We start from the raw sequence: 20,315 nt of genomic DNA on the forward strand, positions 1-20,315 counted from the left end.
AACACTTAGCTACATTCCCACTGCGACCTTGGGTAGCAACAGACCGCAGAGGCTAGAAAAACTTAGTGCTGAAAGGACATAATCTAAAAATAGAACAACAATAGATTATTTAAGAGATGATATATAGGTACTAATGTATTATGCTTATAATTAAATTTCCTCTGTAAGATATATTCTGTCAGCATTATAGTTTATACAATGTTTCAGAAAGATTTAGTAGACTTAGTCACTATCATTCTAGCCTTGGAAAATGGTTATGAGGATCAGTACTCTCATTTTAACTAATAAATAGAGTTTTAAAATGATGGATATCTCTGAAGTTCTTTACATTAATAGCAGAAACAAAACTGAAGGCTTTCATGGGAGAGGAAATAAAAATTTGTAACAATTCTAGCACTTAATTCCAAAATTTTGTTAGAAGGACAGAAAAGACCATATACTAATTGAAGGGGATAATTCTGCTCAGGTCAATTTATTTTAACAAATATGAAAAAGTATCTACAATGTCACCTACTATATATGAAAATGAGTAAGACATTGTTTTTGTCTTTGAGTTTATAATCTAATGAAATGAGAAAATTATGATTCACAGCCATGCAAACTAAGTTTTAGGGACTCTTCCCTGGCTCACATGACAACAAATTGTAAGTCAAAACAGGAAACAAAATGGAATTGTTAAAAAAAAAATTAACAGCGTGTGGGTGTGTGTATGTGTGTGTGTGTGTGTATATATATACATATATGTGTATATACGTGTATATATGTATATATGTGTGTATATATGTGTGTATACATACATATATATATATATATATATATATATAAAGAACAGATGGGAAATGTAGAGAACAAACAGCAAGGTGTTATTTATAATCCCAACCATACCAATAATACCATTAAATATAAATAGTCAAAAAAGGGGGATGGTACAATCGGTTTTGGGAAATTGGAAAAGTTTCACAAAAGAAGTTGCACTTCCTAATAACTTTAAAAATTGGACATGATTTTCATAGGCAGAGATAAAAAGCTAAAAGGGATATGTATATTCTGCAGAGGTGTTACAACATAAAAGAGAAACTTTAAGATCTATTTTACTGAATGTAAGTCATTCACGTGGCCTAGAGTACAATTAATATGCATAGAAGTACTAGACCATAAAACCAAAGTTATGTTAGAATCATATGTTGATCCCTTTGAATTCCAAAGAGAGAAGTATGTAATCAGTTTGGAAATAGTGGAATACTGCTGAAAGTGACAAAACTGGAGCATGGATTTGGGAATGACTCATCTGAAAGTGTTTATTTCTATACTTACTTACTTTTATATTTAAGTAGATTAAATCAGAATATCATAAAACATAGTTTCTTAAGAGAAATTTGCACCTAATATTTCCATTAATGTACAAAAAAAAGTCAGAACTGAGACATTGGGCCAGGTACAAGTTGGGATGCGGTAGGTAAGGCAAAAATGAAGGACAGCCATGTACAGAAGTTTTTGTACAAAAGTATCTTAAAAGTGACACAGTGAATAGGACATGTGTTAGAAAAATGAGAATCAGGTAGAAGTAACTGTGACAAATATCATGACTACTGAATTTTAAAAAATGGAAAGAGGTAGCGTAGAGCAGAATGTTCTAAGAGGGGCATGGAATCCTCTTCAAAACAGAGTGGGTAGAGGGTACAGAAAGTCTTTCTGAAAAAGTCTTTCTGTATTCTGAGTACATGTGGAGTATTTTAATAATTCTATGTTTGACTAAAACAGAATGTACCTAAATTCAACCTGTAAAAGCAAGTGTTTCTATTCTACCTAATGTTTCCTGATCTGTAAATAACAAAACTTTAACCTTTTACTAACTTATAATAAGATTCTTAAAGAGAATATTGAGCCAAACTTTGCAGCTATGGAAAGGTACTATTGAGAAAATAAATAAGTCACTAAGAACAATATAAAAGTGGTTATGTTTTCTATAAAGTAGTTGTCAAGAGCAGGCATTCATACATTCTAAAAACAATCGAAAACTGAATCACTTATTAGTTAGATGGTAGGTTCTTATAACTGCATAATATGTGGGCTGGTCACATCTAGCATAAACTGTACTTCCATCACTGTGTATATCTCTACGGAAGGTCTTAATTCACCAAAAATTATTTCAGCTATTCTTCTCAATGTAACAGTTGAAGGTTAGTGGCAAAGCTAAGTTATCTTTGAGTTCTAGACATAGGAAATGCTCCACTTCTGACTTCAATCTATATATAGGTTAAAAGGAAGGTAACTTTTTTTTAAAGATCACTTGGTTTGTACCCTTTAAATATGGGAAAACATTAAGTAGATATGAACTAAGTAACAATAAATCCCCTGATATTCTCCTTCCATATTTCCAAGAAAACTTACATGGTGCCATTTAGAAGTACAGTCTTTGTTTGTAAGTCAACAAAATGTCAGTCCACTACTCAAAAGTAAAATCTTAAACTGATTTCTAGTTCCAGATGTTCCAAAGACACAAAAAACTAAAATCACCTACTTTCATACCACAAATATACTTGAAATTATTTTCAAAGTTAACATTACATTGATTACTTTCTTATAGAAGTAACAATGGTTTTGTAACAGTTTCTTTTCTATATGAAATACTGAAATCATCAAATTATTAATTCTTTTATTTAATTTCAAAGAATTTCACTTATCTTGGGTATCATATATACATAAAAAGCTTAAATAATATACACAATATGGGTAGTATAAATTTTGTCCTGTAATGGTATTAATAATTACTGTGTTATTATTATTTATACATGGATTACTACTGATCACATACCCAATATTAACATGCTATGAATAACTAGTGTGTAAATAACATGTAATAAGAATCCTTTAAATCTAATTTCTTTCTCATAGTAAAAAGAAAAAAAATTAATAATCTTTTCTCTACACCCTAAATCTCTGATCAAGTTTAGTGCCTTCAAAAAAGTAAAGCTTTAGAAAATAGATTTTTAAAGAAATGCTACTGATAATTCAGTACTACAAGAAAAATTATCTATAAATTATTATTGTTTTCATCTCTGTGCTATAGATCAGTGTATGATAATCAGAACCACCTGGAAAACTGGCAAACATGCAGATTCCTGGGTCCTACTCATAGTACATTTGAAGTGGTTCCAAGAATCTGAATTTCTAACACATTTCCATATGATGAAAATGCTACTGGTTCCATTGGACTAGCATTGTCCTAAAACATGTCAGTAAACTATGGTTCATGTGCCAAATTTGACTTGCTGCCTATTTTTTTAAAACAAGTTTTATTGTAACATTAATTCATTTATACCTGTCTGCCTGTTGGTGCTCTATAAGAGAGAGTAACTGTGACAGATAACTATATAGCTTATCAAGCCTTAAATATTTACCAACTGGTTCTTTACAGAAAACATTTGCTAACTTTTGCCCCCAAATATTACTCTTCTCCCCATTATCCAGTTGAGATCTTTAAAATTCAGAAACTTGTTTATTGATTTCAAAATTGAAGTCATAGAGTTAGACTATTAGGGTACTTCAAAGCTAACAAAACATTTACTGTCTTCATGAATGTCTCTCTGGCTAACAGCAATTAGTTGTTGACTTTCTCACTGCCATGATTTAATTTTGATGAATGCCTGACATGTTCCACAATTAAAAGTCACAAAGTTAATCTCCAGGTTAAAATGAAAAAGTCTGAAAACCTGTAGTTTCATATATATGGTACAGATAAAATCTGTACAGTACAACGAAAATATACTGAAGGAATTATGTCTCTATTAGTAAAATTTCTTATTTCTTTAATAAAATAGAGCCAATATAAGAAAGTAACAATTATCCCTGGTCATGAAGGACAAGAAGAAGGATAAATTAAACTACCAATTTTCCTAATTTATTTAATAATTTTTTTATCATCTTATATCATCCTCTACTATCCCTATATGTACATCATTGGTAATAGCATTTTGAGAAAGCAGCAGTAGCCATAAGTGACATAAGATTTACATAAAGTGGTGGTTGTAGGCCTGAGGCCTCTAAGAAGTATTTTTTATTAGATTTAAACAATTTTTTTTACAGGATATCTACTAGTCAATTCACCTCAGTCTCCACCATTTCTCTCTCTCTTACATAAGGTTTTATATTAGCTGCTGGACTCCTGAAAGCATTTGATTTTGGGATTCCTGGTTTAGATAACATTCAAAGTAAAAAACAGTTCAGGTAATTAGGTCATTATTAAAAGCTATTACATATTTGCTTATATAGATATATACAAGTGAAACCAATCGTGTTTTAGAATAAAAATCTGACACTGTAATCTAAATGGGGTAATTTCCTTTTATGTAAAGCAATAGAGTTTAGTGTGAGATGAAAAGACATTATAAACTTATTATAATAATTTATTTAGAAGTTAGAATTCCTTTTATATTTTTAGGTAAACAAAATACCTGTTTATTGATCCATATGTATAGTTTTCCAATAAATAATGACCTATTTGGTTTCTTTAGAACCATTTGTCTTTGATTCAGAAACTTCTAAACCACTATTTTACAAACTCTTGGTGAATAGAATACTCACATGATTGACATATGAAATTGCTAAGAAATTAACAGAAGGAAAGTTTGTCAGCTAATACCTGTTGTACAATTGTTGTTAATTCCAAGCAGAGCTGTATGACATTATTCCTTGTAACTGAATAGTCTGTCACAGCAGCAAATGGTGACCTACAAAGCAAAAAGGAAAATCGTGATTACTAGGAATAGCTTTTGAAAAGTATCTGTATCAATGGCCTAAGATAAGTTTTTTAATAATAAGAAATGAATTGTTCTAAAGTTTGCATATTAATAAAAATGATATTTGGTATTTTATATAAAGAAAAACATAGAAGGAAATTTTGGGAAATAATTAAATTCTAGAAAATAATATTTGTTATCAATTTCCCATTTTAAAAGTTTTTAATATTTAGAAGTTCTTTGATACTTCTTTCTTCTTTTATGGTCTCTTCATTACATCTAAATCAGAACAACAAAAAGATACGCTTGGGTTTGGGTATGTAGCTCAATGGTAGAGCACTTGCCTAGCCTATAGGAGGCCTTGGGTTCCATCCCCAGCATTCCCCCCATCAAAAAAAAAAAAAAAAATAGGAATGTTAGGCAAAATCAAAATTTTTACTTTCAAAAGAAGCTAAAATTTTAAATACAACATTTGCTTGAAATATTAGCAATTATGTGCTAATGTTTACTGAAGGCTTAGTATATGCCAGTTACTGTTCTATATGCTATAAATACACTAAATAACTTAATCTTCACAACTCTTAGGAGACAGGCACTATTATTATTCCCATTTTACAGTTAAGAAAACAAAGGTAAGGGAAAAGCTAAATGACCTATTTACATTCATATAACTAGTAAGTAGTGTTCAAACTCAGAAGTCTGACTCCAGAACCCACCCTCACACTTGGTTAAACACTAACACACAATGACTCCATGAATTTACCTAGGTTTTATTTTGAACTAATGTTACTTCACATTCTTTTGGAACAAATTTGTGTTCTTTCTTGTAATTGCTTTGCCACTAATTGAATTCACACTGGTTTTTCAATACTCCTTATCCTCTCTTGTCTATTAATGTCAATCAGGCATATATGAGGCCAAAACTTAAAAGACTGAGGAGGCCCAGTTTAAGGAAAAGAAAACAAAACAAAATCACAACTGGAAAGAAGGTATGAGGTAAAAAATTATCAAATTATTGGAACTTTGGTACTTTCAATTGAGATGTCTTTAGGAAATTCACTAGAAAAACTTAGGTCTCCTTACTGGTCACAAACTGAATTTGACTCCTTTCTAGAAAACCCAACAACTGAAACACCTCCCAATCTCAAAGGGGTCCATGTAAGAGAGAGTTTCTTTGTCAGGTAGATTTAAATATACACTCACGCATATATACACACACATATATACATATATATAAATTTGGCTATTCTAAAAGCTGTGTAGCAGCATACATCATAGTTTCAATTTGGATTTCCCTAAGAGTTATCCATATTTATATCATAATCTATATCTTTTTAAAATTTTCCTAATAATTATCTCATACTTAATGATGTTATACATCTTTCATATGCATATTTGCTAGCCACATATACTTTTTGGTAAAATATCTGTTTAAACACTTTGCCAATTTTCTACTTAGATTATTAGTATCCTTACTACTCAGTTAACCAAGTTCTTAATACATTCCATATGCAAGTTCTTTGTTGAATTGGTGATTTGTAAATATTTCTTCTCAGTCTGACTGGTCTTTTCATTCTCTTAACAGGGTCTTTAGCAGCTCTCTGGATGTGAGATTGTTATCAACTAAGAAATATTTATGTGACCCTAAATCAAGTTTTTTCTCCTAGAAAGTCCAGTTTTATTTTTTACATTTAGAAGTTCCCAATTACAAAAGGGTTCATGTAAGAGAGAGGGTCTTTGTTAGCTAGATTTTTAAAAAAAAACTACTTTTCAATATATATATATTCAATATATATTGTAATTTTGACATTCTAACAGCTATGTAATAGCATAACATTATAGTTTTAATATGGATCAATTTTGAGTCAGTTGTATACAGTATGAGGTTTGAGTTGAGGATAACCTTTTTCTCTGTGGCTATCCAAGTATTCCAACATTATTTCTTGAAGACTACCATGACTACCATTCTCCACTGAATTGTTTGCACTACTGTCAAAATCCAGTTAACCATACTTATAAAGGTATAGTTCCAGATTCTGTCTATCCTGCTACCAAAATCACAGTTTTGATAGATTACTGAAACTATATGACTTAAAATCAGCTAATTTCTTTAAAAATGCATGTATGAAAAAGTCAGTTGTTTTCAAAATTCATTAACTATATTTTAAATATAAATTTTAGAATCAGATTGTACCTAAAAAAATCCATCTGGAATTTTGATGCTTCACCAAACCTACATGAAAATTTCAGAGCTTAATATTTTACTAACTTGAGTCTTCTGATGAACATGGTATGTCTCTCTATTAATTTATGACTTTGATTTCATACATCAGTGCTTTGCAGTTTTCGCATATAGGTCCTTGTAGACACTTTTGCTAAATTTATATTCATCTCATTATTTTTGAAGCAACCATAAATTGGACTGTTTTAAAATTTAGTTTGCAAATGTTCATCACTACTATGTGGAAAAGGGATTGATTTTTGTATGTGTTAATTTATATCCTACTACCTTCAATATTCCCTAGTTCTAAGAGACCACTTTTAAGAATTCTTTGGATTTCTACATGCACAGAAAGATTATCTGCAAATGGGAAAGCTTTACTTCTTCATTTCCCATCTCTATACCTTTTCTTTCCTGCTGCACTGGAGATGACTTACAATATGATATTAAATAGAAGAGAATTTCATTGTTTGAAGCAGACTTAGAAACCTAAAATAAATCCCATTTAGTTGCAATGTATAATTCTATTCATATATGGTTGGATCTGGTTTTCTAACATTCTGTTGAGGATTCTAACATCTAAGTTGATGAGAAATTTTGGTTCTTATTTTTGTTGCTGTTATTCGCACTGTCTTTGATAGGTTTTGGAGTCAGGAGAATGACTGCATCGTAAAATGAGTAGGGAAATGTTCCCTCTATTTTTCAGAATAGATGGTGTAGAATTGATGCTATTCCTTCATTAAGCAGATACAATTCATCAGTAAAATCACCCCAATGAATACAATGGTCCCCTCTTCCACAATTTCACTTTCTGTGGTCTCAGTCACAGTCATCCACAGTTCCAAAATACTAAATGGAAAATTTCATAAATAAACAATTCATAATTTTAAATTAAATGCCATTTTGTATTGCAAAACTGTTCACTGTCCTGTCCTGCCTGGAATGTGAATCATCCTTTCGTTCCTTGTATTCATACTATATAAGCTATTCATTTATTAGTCATTTAATAGACATCGCAGGTATGTGATCAACTGCCTTGGTATCACAGTATTTATGTTCAGGAATTCTGCATGTAGTAGTCTAATGGAACATCATGGTATCTGTGCCATTCATCTCTGTTAATCTATCACACAAACAGTGTATTATTCCACATCTTCACAAAGAAAGTTAGTACAGAATAAAAAGAGGGAGAGAGACCACATTCACAAAACTTTATTATAGTACTTTGTTCTAAATGCTCTATTTTATTGTTAGTTATTGCTGTTAATCTCTGGTATGGTTTAGATAGAAGAATCCCAAAAAATTTCCTGTGTTCATGCAGAAATATTCAGAGGTAAAATAATTAAGATTTTGAGAGCTATAACCTAATCAGTCCATCCTAGTTTGAACGGACAGATTGGATGGTAACTATATGCAGATGGGGCATGGCTGAAGGTATTGATCACTGGGTGTATGCCCTGGAAGGGTTCATCTTCCCTGCAACCCCCTCCCCTCTTCCCTCTACTTTCTGGCCAGCCATGAATTAAGCAGCTTTCTTTCACTGGGTCCTTTCCCCTATCATGTGCTGCCTTACCCTGGGTCTAGAGCAGTGAAGTCAGCTACCTATAGACTGATACCTCTGAAACTGTGAGCCACTAATAAATTTCCTTCCCCTAAATTTTTCTTGTGGGTCATTTTGGTCACAACCACATAAAGGTGACTAAACCAATATCCCACTGTGCCTAACTAATTAAACTTTATTGTTCATATGTATGTATGTATTAAAAAGATATAATGTATGTAGGGTTTGGTACTATCAACGGTTTTAGCCATCCACCAGGGGTCTTGGAATATCTTCTCCATGGATAAGGTAGGATTACTCTATAGTATTATTCAGATTATGTATTTCATCTTGGGTTAAGTTCTGGTAGTTTTTTTCTCAAGGAATTAGTTTATTTCATCTAAGCTTCCAAATATGTTTACAAAGCTATTTATAGTACGCCTCTATTAATCCTTTAATTTTGATAATTTCTCTATTGTGTTTTTTATTTCAGTGATTTCTGTTCTTACCAGTATTAATTGTTCTTAATCTTGCTTTGTGCTTATTTTGCTCTTATATTTTCTATTTTCTTATGATAGAAACTTAGGTAACTTGTTTAGAGAACTTTCTTCTTTTCTGATATAAACATACAGTGTTATAAATTTCACTTTTAGCAGTGCTGTAAATTGCGTGTCATAAATTACGTTTTGTTGTATTTTCATTTTGTTCAGTGTATTTTTTATTTTCCTTAAGAATTCTTACTTGATCACTAGATTCCTCAGAGGTATGTTGAGTTTCAGTTTGACTCCATTATCCAATTTAAATTATTTTAAGTTTGTTTTACAATGCAGATATGGTTTATCTTTGTGAATTTTCTTTGGGCACTTGAAAAATATTTGTATTCTCCTGTTGTCGAACAAAGTGCTCTAAAATTGTCAATTACATCCTGTTTAATCCTTACTGACTTTCTAGTAGTGTTCTCAAATTCTTGAAAGAGATGAAACATGTAACCTTAATTGTGGATTTGACTATGACTTCTTTCAGTTCTATTAGTTTTTGCTTCATGTACTTTGTTATTTGATACACATCTTACCAGCAATTTTTCTTCTTTACTGAATTGTTGACTTTGTATGTTCAACTATTACATTTTGATCTTTTATCAATTCAAATATAATATTTAGTTAGTATATATTAACTTTATGCTTCTCATATCTATTTGTTGCAAGTAATTTTTCCACTTTGTTATCTCTTAATACTTTGTTATCTTTTCTCATTTTTCTATAGTCAAAGTGTATTTATTTTATTCCATATTTTTACTATGTAGCATTTTTTACACATTAGAACTCATTTAGCATTCATTAATTTTCTAGTTTTTTTTAATTTGTTTTCTATTTACACAACCAATGTACCTAAAATTTTCTGCTCTGAATAACAGGTAGTGGTCTGTCATTATTTATTTCTCAAAGGCTTAACCAACTACCTAAGTACCATTTATTAAATTACCTTTTTCCAGTAGTTTTAACATTGTTTTCTAAATATTTTTATATATCACAGTCTACTATGGGCTATCTTCCACTCCAATTTGTCTATATCAGTATAATTTACAAAAATCTTAGGAGATATTAAGAATTTAAATAAAGTTAACAAGAAAAAATATGATTAACTGAAATTTTCAGTTTAAAAAATAACCTTTACATAAAAATCACTTTATTCTTCTTAACACATATTATTTATACAAATTAATAGGATTCACTATATGTCCATATATGCATACATCATGCACTGATTATGTTTATTCAAATTGCTTCTAAACTCAAAACACCCTCAGCACCCTTCCAAGTTTCTGGAAGTCGAATTTCATCCTGTCCCTCTTCCCGCAACCCCTCCTCATCTCTAGTGACTGCTATTCCATTCTGTACTTCTACAAGGTTGAATTGTTGGTCAAAATAGCTTTAAAAAATTCATCCTGATGGAAATTTTCTAAAACTGGATTATTAAAATGGTTTCCTGGTGGTATCTAAGTTTCATGAAACTCATCAAACTGTACACTTAAAATGGGTGAATTTTATAAAATATAACAGCTCTTAAGAAAATTACTTTTTTCAAAGATATAAGCACTTCTAGGAGAAAAATCGTTAATTAAAAAAAAATGGCCTAAAGACCACTTTTGCTGCATTGCAGTATAAAAACTGGCATTTCAAATTAAGAATTCAAAAATATGTGAGGTAAGTATTGAAAGAGTTTGGGTTCCTGGGTTTGAAAAGGTCAGAATCTGTTCATAAAATTCAAAAACTTCATTCAAAAGTGATACAATTAAATACTATATGATTTTCACATAAGTGTTTAAAATAATCTCATTTGATCTTCAAAATATACCAAAAAAACTATTTAATAACTGAATGCCTGTAGCCAACTTAATTCTACACCATGTTTTCCTTTTTCCTGACCACTCCTATTTTCAGTAGGCCAAGCTTCTCATTCCAGACTAAATTTCACAAAAATGGGAAGGATCTAAATGTTTATCTAGGAAAAGAGTGATGTTCTTATTTAGTAATTAAGAATCCCTGTAAATATTTCATTTTAAAGGCAAATGATAAGAAGTCATTCTTAGCTAACTGATATTAATGTTTGGGATGAGGACCTGGACTATCTACATATATAAATAAGTATACAAGGCTGACAGGTAGGGTTCCAATATTTATAGGTCACCAAAGATGACCACTCAATCATGACTTAAAGTTCACTTGTCAGATAAAGTAAATTGGTCTCTACAGAAAAACTGAATGTGATTGGCACAAAAATAAAACAAAACAAAGGAACTTCATTCATAAGTCTAAAGAAACCCTAAACTACAGCTTGGGATACTTATGAAAAGAACACAGTGACTCGTTGCAAGAAAACGTTTTCATGCCAGAAAGGAAAAAAAAAAAAAAAGATAAAATCCTTAGTTTATCAATAAATGGCTGTTATAGGAGTTATCCCATTTAGATCTTAAAAATGATATTTCTCTCTTGTGCAAAGGTTTATGATCCTATAAGACATTGTTATTTGAACATACTTCTCAAACAAAACATTATACTTATGGAAAGGTTATTAATGGTTCTGAAATCCTAAATGAATTAGGAGACAATAAGAATAATCTGGGATGCCTTACTATTTCTCAGTTGGCACTGCTGAAGGCTTATGGCAGTCTATGCATAGCAGCAGTGCTAAAATCATTGCTTTTCTCTCGAATAAGCGATACCAAGTGAGGAACAATGAGCACATGAGATGAAATAACACCAGACAACAATGAGCCATATTATCTGCTAGGTTTTGTTTGATGTAGCTTTCGTATTCTTAGTAAATTTTCCTGCATAGAATTAATTTTTATTCTACAGTTTTCTATCATGGAAGAAGAAATTAGTTAAATAACTCTTTTCTTTCTTAAGATGAAAGATTCCAAATAACTTTTTTTTTCAAAGAAAACATTTTCCCCTGACAGTTTAAATTCTTATAGTTTAAATATATAAAACATTTTTAGTAAAAGATATCTCATTGATTCCTTCAAAAGAGAATGGTCTTAAAAGCTATTTTATAAACAATCAGAATTCCATAGTAATGCTAAAAACGAGAGGAAATAATTTTCACCATAGTGAAATAAACTTTGTCTATTTAAAAATTTTCAACATTTTTGCTGATGCTAGAGTACTTAGATTTTGAGTGTGTGTGTGTTGACAAATCCAAAGACAACTGCATAAAAGATGAAGTGTCAAAAACAGCAGGATGCAGTTTAAAAATAGAGAAGTAAACCATGCATTAAAAATAAACAGTAGAGCTACCAACTGTGATTCACCTCTGAGTCTTTCTCTAGGAAAGTCTGCTGTTTCATTCAAATCAATATTTAAAATGGGAAGCTTTTGAATTTAGAAAGCTTGATGTTTTAAACTTGTTTAAGAAATTTGAGGATTTGGTCTTTGAAAATAAGCCTTATTAAAATGAATCAAAAAATAATACAACAAACAAATAAATAACTAAATAAAAATTTAAAAAAGAATGGAAACACCAATGAATTTGGAGTTCTGTGAATTTTTCACAGCATCCTAATTTCTATGCCTTAAAACATTTATAAATTTTTCAATATCAAAATACATCTCATTGATTCCTTTGAAAAAGAATAGTCTTGAAAGGTATTTTAGAAACAATTAGAATTAAGTAAAAATGCTAAAAATGAGAGAAAAGAACAAACTTTATATTTAAAGTTTATTATATTTTTAGAAAGTAAACATTTTCTATGCAAGAAAACAAACATCTATAAATATAAGTCTACACAGAAATGTGAGGTATTGAGGCAAGACCCAGAAAAGTGGTAGTCTTATTTAGCTTTTAAGAGAAACACTACAGTGCAAGTAAATGTTTATTGCTCCTTTCCTTTCCCAAGAATTGCTTCCTTAATATACACAAGAATTAGTTCAAACTTTAAGTTAGCATGACAAGGGAATATGAGAGGATGAATAACAAAGTTTTAGTGTGAGACAAAAACAATTTTAAAGTATAATTTTCATACTAGATGGACAACTTTAGGTAAGTTACTGAATATATCATGTGTAAGATGGTTATAATGATACATGCTTTCTGAGAATTCAATGAGTTGACACAAATGATAAAGCATCTAGTACAGTATCTAAAATGAAATTAGACTTTCATCTACTCTTTTCCTTTCCTTTCTCATTCTTCAAGTGGCATAAAATAAAACTGCAATAAACTTAAATCATATTGTTAAACATGCAAGTTCTCTTCAAAAAGAAACAAATTTCTTAATGCCAAAAATTTAATACTCCTTTCTTAACAGGACTCCCATAGTACAAGAAATAAAAGCAAGAATCAATAACTGGGATAGATTCAAACTAAAAGGCTTTCTCTCAGCAAAGGAAACTATCAGCAATGTGAAGAGAGAGCCTACAGAGTGGGAGAATATCTTTGCCACTCATACTTCAGATAGAGCACTAATTTCCAGAATATATAAAGAACTCAAAAAACTCTACACCGGAGGTTTTCAAGATGGCGGCCCAGAGGGCGGCTGCATTTCATGTTGCTCCAGGACTCAGGATTCAAAAGAGGAGGTATTGAGACACTTGGGACCAACTCAAAGCAGCCGGGTGACTCTCACCCATTGGGGAGGCGTCCCGGATGGGACGGTGGTCCCGGAACGCAGGAAACTTTGTGAAGTAGAGCTGCCGGCGAGACGCCCCTCCCCCCGCTGGAGCAGTGAACTCGGACAACTGGGAGCCCTGTAAAGGAGGCCGCTCGGCACAGCGCTGGGACTCGGAGCAACCACTGGGGCTCCGGCGGCTGCCCAGGGGAGGAGTGGCGAGGAGAGCTGTGTGGACTCAGGACACCGGGGCCTGCCCTGAGGACGAGGAGGAGGAATGTGGCCACTTGGATTCGGAGTGACTGCACCAGAGCTACAGGCGGTTGCCAGAGGAGAAGCTGCGCCCGGCGAGCTGTTTGGACTCTAAGCTACCGCTTCTGAACACCGAGGCCTGCCCTGAGGACGAGGAGGAGGAAGAGGAGCGCAGCCACTTGGATTCGGGGTGACTACACCAGAGCTACAGGCGGTTGCCAGAGAAGGGGCTGCGTGGCGAGCTGTTTGGACTCAGACCACTTCTGAACCCCGGGGCCTGCCCGGAGGAGTAGGAGTAGGAGGAGGAGGAGTGCGGCGAGTCGTTTGGACTTGCAGTGACTGCATTAGCGCTCCAGGCGGCTGTTCAGAGGAGAAGGCGAGTGGTGAGTTATTCGGACTTAAACAGACAGCACCTGAACACAGGGGGGCTGCCTGGAGGATAAGCGTGGTGGGTCGCTTGGTCTTGAGTGGCCGCACCAGAGCTCCGGGCGGTTGCCCAGAGAACCCGTGCAGCGGGTCACGTGGATTCAGAGCCACTCAGAGCGACCGCTCCTGAACACCCGGGGGGTTATCTGGAGAAGGAGGAGGAACAGGGAGGGTCACGTCGTCTCGGAGTGATTGATTGCCCTGGGCTACGGGTGGTTGGTGGGAGGAGGAAGCACGAAGTGAGTTTCTTGGACTCCTAGTGACCACACCAGAATACTGGACGGCTGTCTGGAGGAAGAGGCCTGTGGCGGGTCTCTGGGACTCAGAGCGATTGTTCGGGGCCCCAGGTGGCTGCTCAGAGGAGGGGCCGCATAGCCAGGCGATTAGGTGCAGAGCAGGGTCCCAGGATCTAGGAAGCTTCTGGGTGGAAGAGCCGCACAGAGACAGGCTTAGGGCAGAGCGAAGGTTCCAGGCCTGCGGGCAGATTCTCTGAGGAGGGGCAGCCTAAGGAGATTCATCTGCGAAGGGTGAGGCTCCCGGGCCAGGGAGGCAGGGCCGGGCCCCTGGGAACTTTGCAGAGGAAGGCAGCCCAGCCCAGGCGGTAGCTGTAAATTGAGGGGAACCTCTAGGAGAGAACTGACCAGCGAGACCTCCCCACCGGGTGAGTCTTCCCTGCTGGGTGAGGTTTCCCCACAAGGACGGTAAAACCAGAGACTCAGGCCCAAACAGGCCTTGCCTCAACCCGCAGACTAGGTTCCCTTTGGATGACCATTGGTCGACAAGTGGAGGCACCTCTGCCCACTAGCAGGGATTATACCCCACCTGAAGGCCACCACTCCTAGAGAGGCAGCTTCCTTGTGGAGCACTGCATTATCAACTTCCTCCAAGACTTCAGCCTACTGAAGGCTAAGAGGGGATATATATAGAAATCTTCAGGGACATTGTAAGTCAATAGAGGAAATCTGCAATATCTCAGCGGTCCACTGATACATGAACAATATGAGAAAACAAGGAAAGAAAATGCTGCAATCAAATCTAGATGTTACATCAATAAAACCCAATGACAGCATGGCAGAAGAAATGACAGAAAAGGAGTTCAGAATGTACATAATTAAAATGATCAGAGAAGCAAACAATGAGATGAAAGAGCAAATGCAAGCATTGAATGATTGCACCAATCGACAGTTAAAAGAGCAAATACAGGAAGCAAAAGATCATTTCAATAAAGAGTTAGAGATATTGAAAAAAAACCAAACAGAAATCCTTGACATGAAGGAAACAATAAACCAAATTAAGAACTCCATAGAAAGCATATCCAATAGGATAGAACACCTGGAAGACAGAACCTCAGACATTGAAGACAAAATATTTAACCTTGAAAACAAAGTTGAACAAACAGAGAAGATGGTAAGAAATCATGAACAGAATCTACAAGAACTATGGGATATCATGAAAAGGCCAAATGTAAGAATTATCGGGATTGAGGAAGGTCTAGAGAAACAAGCCAAAGGAATGAACAATTTATTTAATGAAATAATATCAGAAAATTTCCCAAATCTGAAGAATGAAATGGAAAATCAAGTTCAAGAGGCTTATAGGACTCCAAATACACAAAATTACAACAGACCCACACCAAGGCACATTATAATGAAAATACCTAACATACAAAATAAAGACAGAATTTTACAGGCTGTGAGAGAAAAGAACCAAATTACATTCAGGGGGAAACCAATACGGATATCAGCAGATTTTTCAATCCAGACCCTAAAAGCTAGAAGGGCCTGGAACAACATTTCTCAAGCCCTGAAAGAAAATGGAAGCCAACCAAGAATCTTATACCCAGCAAAACTTACCTTCAAATTTGACGATGAAATAAAATCCTTCCATGATAAACAAAAGCTAAAAGAATTTACAAAAAGAAAGCCAGCATTACAGAACATTCTCAGCAAAATATTCCATGAGGAAGAGATGAAAAACAAAGAAGCAAATCAGCAAAGGGAGGAATTTTCCTAAAGGAATTGTCAAATAAAGGAGGAAACAAGTTGTGTCAAACAAATAAATAAACAAAATTTTAAAAATGAACCAAATGACCGGGAAACCAAATCATTTCTCTATAATAACCCTGAATGTTAATGGCCTGAATTCATCAATCAAAAGACATAGACTGGCAGACTGGATTAAAAAGAAAGATCCAACAATATGTTGCCTGCAAGAGACTCACCTCATAGAAAAAGATATCCATAGACTAAAGGTGAAAGGATGGGGAAAAACATACCATGCACATGGAATCAGCAAAAAAGCTGGAGTATCCATTCTCATTTCCGATAATGTGGACTTCAAGCCAAAGTTAGTCAGAAGGGATAAAGAAGGACATTTCATACTTCTTAAGGGAAGCATAAATCAGCAAGATATAACAATCATAAACATCTATGCCCCAAACAGTGGCTCATCCATGTATGTCAAACAAATCCTTCTCAATTTCAGAAACCAAATAGACCATAACACAATAATACAAGGTGATTTTAACACGCCTCTCTCACCACTGGACAGATCTTCCAGACAAAAATTGAACAAAGAAACCATGGATCTCAATAACACAATCAATAATTTAGACTTAACGGACATTTATAGAATATACCATCCAACCAAGAGCGAATAAACTTTCTTCTCAGCAGCACATGGATCCTTCTCTAAAATAGACCATATATTATGCCACAAAGCTAATGTTAGCAAATACAAGAAGATAGAGACACTACCATGTATTCTATCAGATCATAATGGATTGAAGTTAGAAATAAATGAAAGAGTAAAACACAGAAACTATTCCAACACCTGGAGATTAAACAATATGCTATTATATGATGAATGGATAACAGAAGATATTAGGAAGGAAATTAAAAAATTCTTAGAGGTAAATGAGAACAAAGAAACATCATATCAAAATCTCTGGGACACTATGAAAGCAGTACTTAGAGGGAAATTTATTTCATGGAGCGCATTTAATAAAAGAAGTAAAAGTCAACAAATAAACGACCTAACACTACAGTTCAAAGCCCTAGAAAAAGAAGAACAGACCAGCACCAAAAGTAGTAGAAGACAGGAAATAGTTAAACTCAGAGCTGAAATCAATGAAATTGAAACAAAAGAAACAATACAAAAAATTGACAAAATAAATAGTTGGTTCTTCGAAAAAATAAACAAAATTGATAAACCTTTAGCCACACTAACAAAGAGAAGACGAGAGAAAACCCAAATCACTAAAATTTGGAATGAACAAGGAAATATCACAACAGACAGGATTGAAATACAAAACATAATTAGAAGCTATTTTGAAAATCTATACTCCAAAAAAATAGAAAATTTCGAAGACATCAACAGGTTTCTAGAGACATATGAATTGCCTAAACTGAACGAGGAGGACATAAACAATTTAAATAGACCAATTTCCAGTACTGAAATAGAAGAAGTCATCAAAAACCTACCAACAAAGAAAAGTCCGGGACCAGATGGGTTCTCAGCCGAGTTTAACAAAACCTTTAAAGAAGAGCTCATTCCAATACTTCTCAAAGTATTCCATAAAGTAGAAGAGGAGGGAACCCTCCCAAACTCATTCTATGAAGCCAATATCACCCTGATACCTAAACCAGACAGAGACTCATCAAGGAAAGAAAATTTCAGACCAATATCCTTAATGAACATCGACGCAAAAATTCTCAACAAAATTTTAGCAAATCGCATACAAAAACATATTAAAAAGGTAGTGCACCATGATCAAGTGGGTTTCATCCCAGAAATGCAAGGTTGGTTCAACATCAGGAAATCAATAAATGTAATTCACCATATCAATAGACTTAAAGTCAAGAATCACATGATTATTTCAATAGATGCAGAAAAAGCATTTGATAAAATACAACACCCCTTCATGCTCAAAACACTAGAAAAAATAGGGATAGTGGGAACATTCTTTAACATTGTAAAGGCCGTTTATGCTAACCCCATGGCTAATATCATTCTAAATGGTGAAAAACTGAAAGCATTCCCCCTAAAAACTGGAACAAGGCAGGGATGCCCTCTTTCACCACTTCTATTCAACATCGTTCTTGAGACTCTGGCCAGAGCAATTAGACAAACCAAAGAAATTAAAGGGATACGAATTGGAAAAGAAGAACTCAAACTATCCCTGTTCGCTGATGACATGATTATATATTTAGAGGAACCTGGAAATTCCACCAGAAAACTCTTAGAACTCATAAGTGAATTCAGTAAAGTAGCAGGTTACAAGATCAATGCCCATAAATCCAACGCATTTTTATACATAAGTGATGAATCTTCAGAAAGAGAAATTAGGAAAACTACCCCATTCAAAATAGCCTCGAAAAAATAAAGTACTTGGGAATCAATCTCACAAAAGAGGTGAAAGACCTCTACAATGAGAACTATACAACACTAAAGAAAGAAATTAAAGAACACCTTAGAAGATGGAAAGATCTTCCATGTTCTTGGATAGGAAGAATTAATATTGTCAAAATGGCCATACTACCAAAAGTGCTATACAAATTCAATGCAATTCCAATTAAAATCCCAATGACGTACCTTACAGAAATAGAGCAAGCAATTATGAAATTCATCTGGAAGAATAAGAAACCCAGAATAGCTAAAGCAATCCTTAGCAGGAAGAGTGAAACAGGGGGTATTGCAATACCAGATCTTCAACTCTACTACAAAGCAATAGTAACAAAAACGGCATGGTATTGGTATCAAAATAGAAAGGTAGATCAATGGTACAGAATAGAGGACATGGACACAAACCCAAATAAATACAATTTTCTCATACTAGACAAAGGGGCCAAAAATATGCAATGGAGAAAAGATAGCCTCTTCAACAAATGGTGCTGGGAGAATTGGAAATCCATATGCAACAGAATGAAACTAAACCCATATCTCTCACCATGCACCAAACTAAACTCAAAATGAATTAAGGACCTTGGAATCAGACCAGAGACCCTGCAGATTATAGAAGAAAAAGTAGGTCCAAATCTTCACCTTGTTGGTCTAGGATCAGACTTCCTTAAGAGGACTCCCATAGCACAAGAAATAAAAGCTAGAATCAACCACTGGGATAGATTCAAACTAAAAAGCTTTCTCTCAGCAAAGGAAACTATCAGCAGTGGGAAGAAAGAGCCTACAGAGTGGGAGAATATCTTTGCCAATCATACTTCAGATAGAGCACTAATCTCCAGAATCTATAAAGAACTCAAAAAACTTTACTCCAAGAATTCAAATAATCCAGTCGACAAATGGGCTAAGGAAATGAATAGACACTTCACAGAAGAAGATCTACAAGCAATCAACAAACATATGGAAAAATGCTCAACATCTCTAGTAATAAGAGAAATGCAAATCAAAACCACCCTAAGATTCCATCTCACCCCAATTAGAATGGCGATTATCAAAAAATACAAGCAACAGGTGTTGGCGAGGATGTGGGGAGAAAGGTAAACTCATACATTGCTGGTGGGGCTGCAAATTAGTGCAGCCACTCTGGAAAGCCGTGTGGAGATTCCTTAGAAAACTTGGAATGGACCCTCCATTTGACCCAGCTATCCCACTCCTTGGCCTATACCCAAAGGACTTAAAATCAGCATACTACAGAGATACAGCCACATCAATGTTCATAGCTGCTCAATTCACAATAGCCAGACTGTGGAACCAACCTAGATGCCCTTCAATTGATGAGTGGATAAAGAAACTGTGGTATATATATACAATGGAATATTACTCAGCCTTAAAGAATGATAAAATTATGGCATTTGCAGGCAAATGGATGAAATTGGAGAATATCATGCTAAGTGAGATAAGCCAATCTCAAAAAGCCAAAGGACGAATGATATCGCTAATAAGTGGAGGATGACACATAATGGGGGGGGAGGGAAGGGTTAGTGTTAGGGTTAGAGTTAGGGTTAGGGAGGGGGGCAAGTATGAAGGAAGGAAGTACTGTATAGAGGGTAAAGAGGGGTGGGAGGGGTG

At 34.4% G+C, this 20,315-nt stretch overlaps 1 protein-coding gene across 5 annotated transcripts in view; it reads right to left on the reverse strand.

Annotated features, from left to right (window-relative positions):
• CNKSR2 (connector enhancer of kinase suppressor of Ras 2) overlaps nt 1–20,315 on the reverse strand; it is a 283,644-nt gene that overhangs the window by 206,390 nt on the left and 56,939 nt on the right. For all 5 annotated transcript variants that reach the window (XM_079122826.1, XM_079122825.1, XM_079122824.1 and 2 more), the window contains exon 4: nt 4,643–4,730. In XM_079122826.1, coding sequence (XP_078978952.1) covers nt 4,643–4,730 — 88 coding nt within the window. The remainder of the gene's footprint in view (nt 1–4,642; nt 4,731–20,315) is intronic.

The sequence above is a fragment of the Sciurus vulgaris genome, assembly GCF_902686455.1.
Source record: "Sciurus vulgaris genome assembly, chromosome: X".
In the NCBI taxonomy this organism is placed as follows: Eukaryota; Metazoa; Chordata; class Mammalia; order Rodentia; family Sciuridae; genus Sciurus; species Sciurus vulgaris.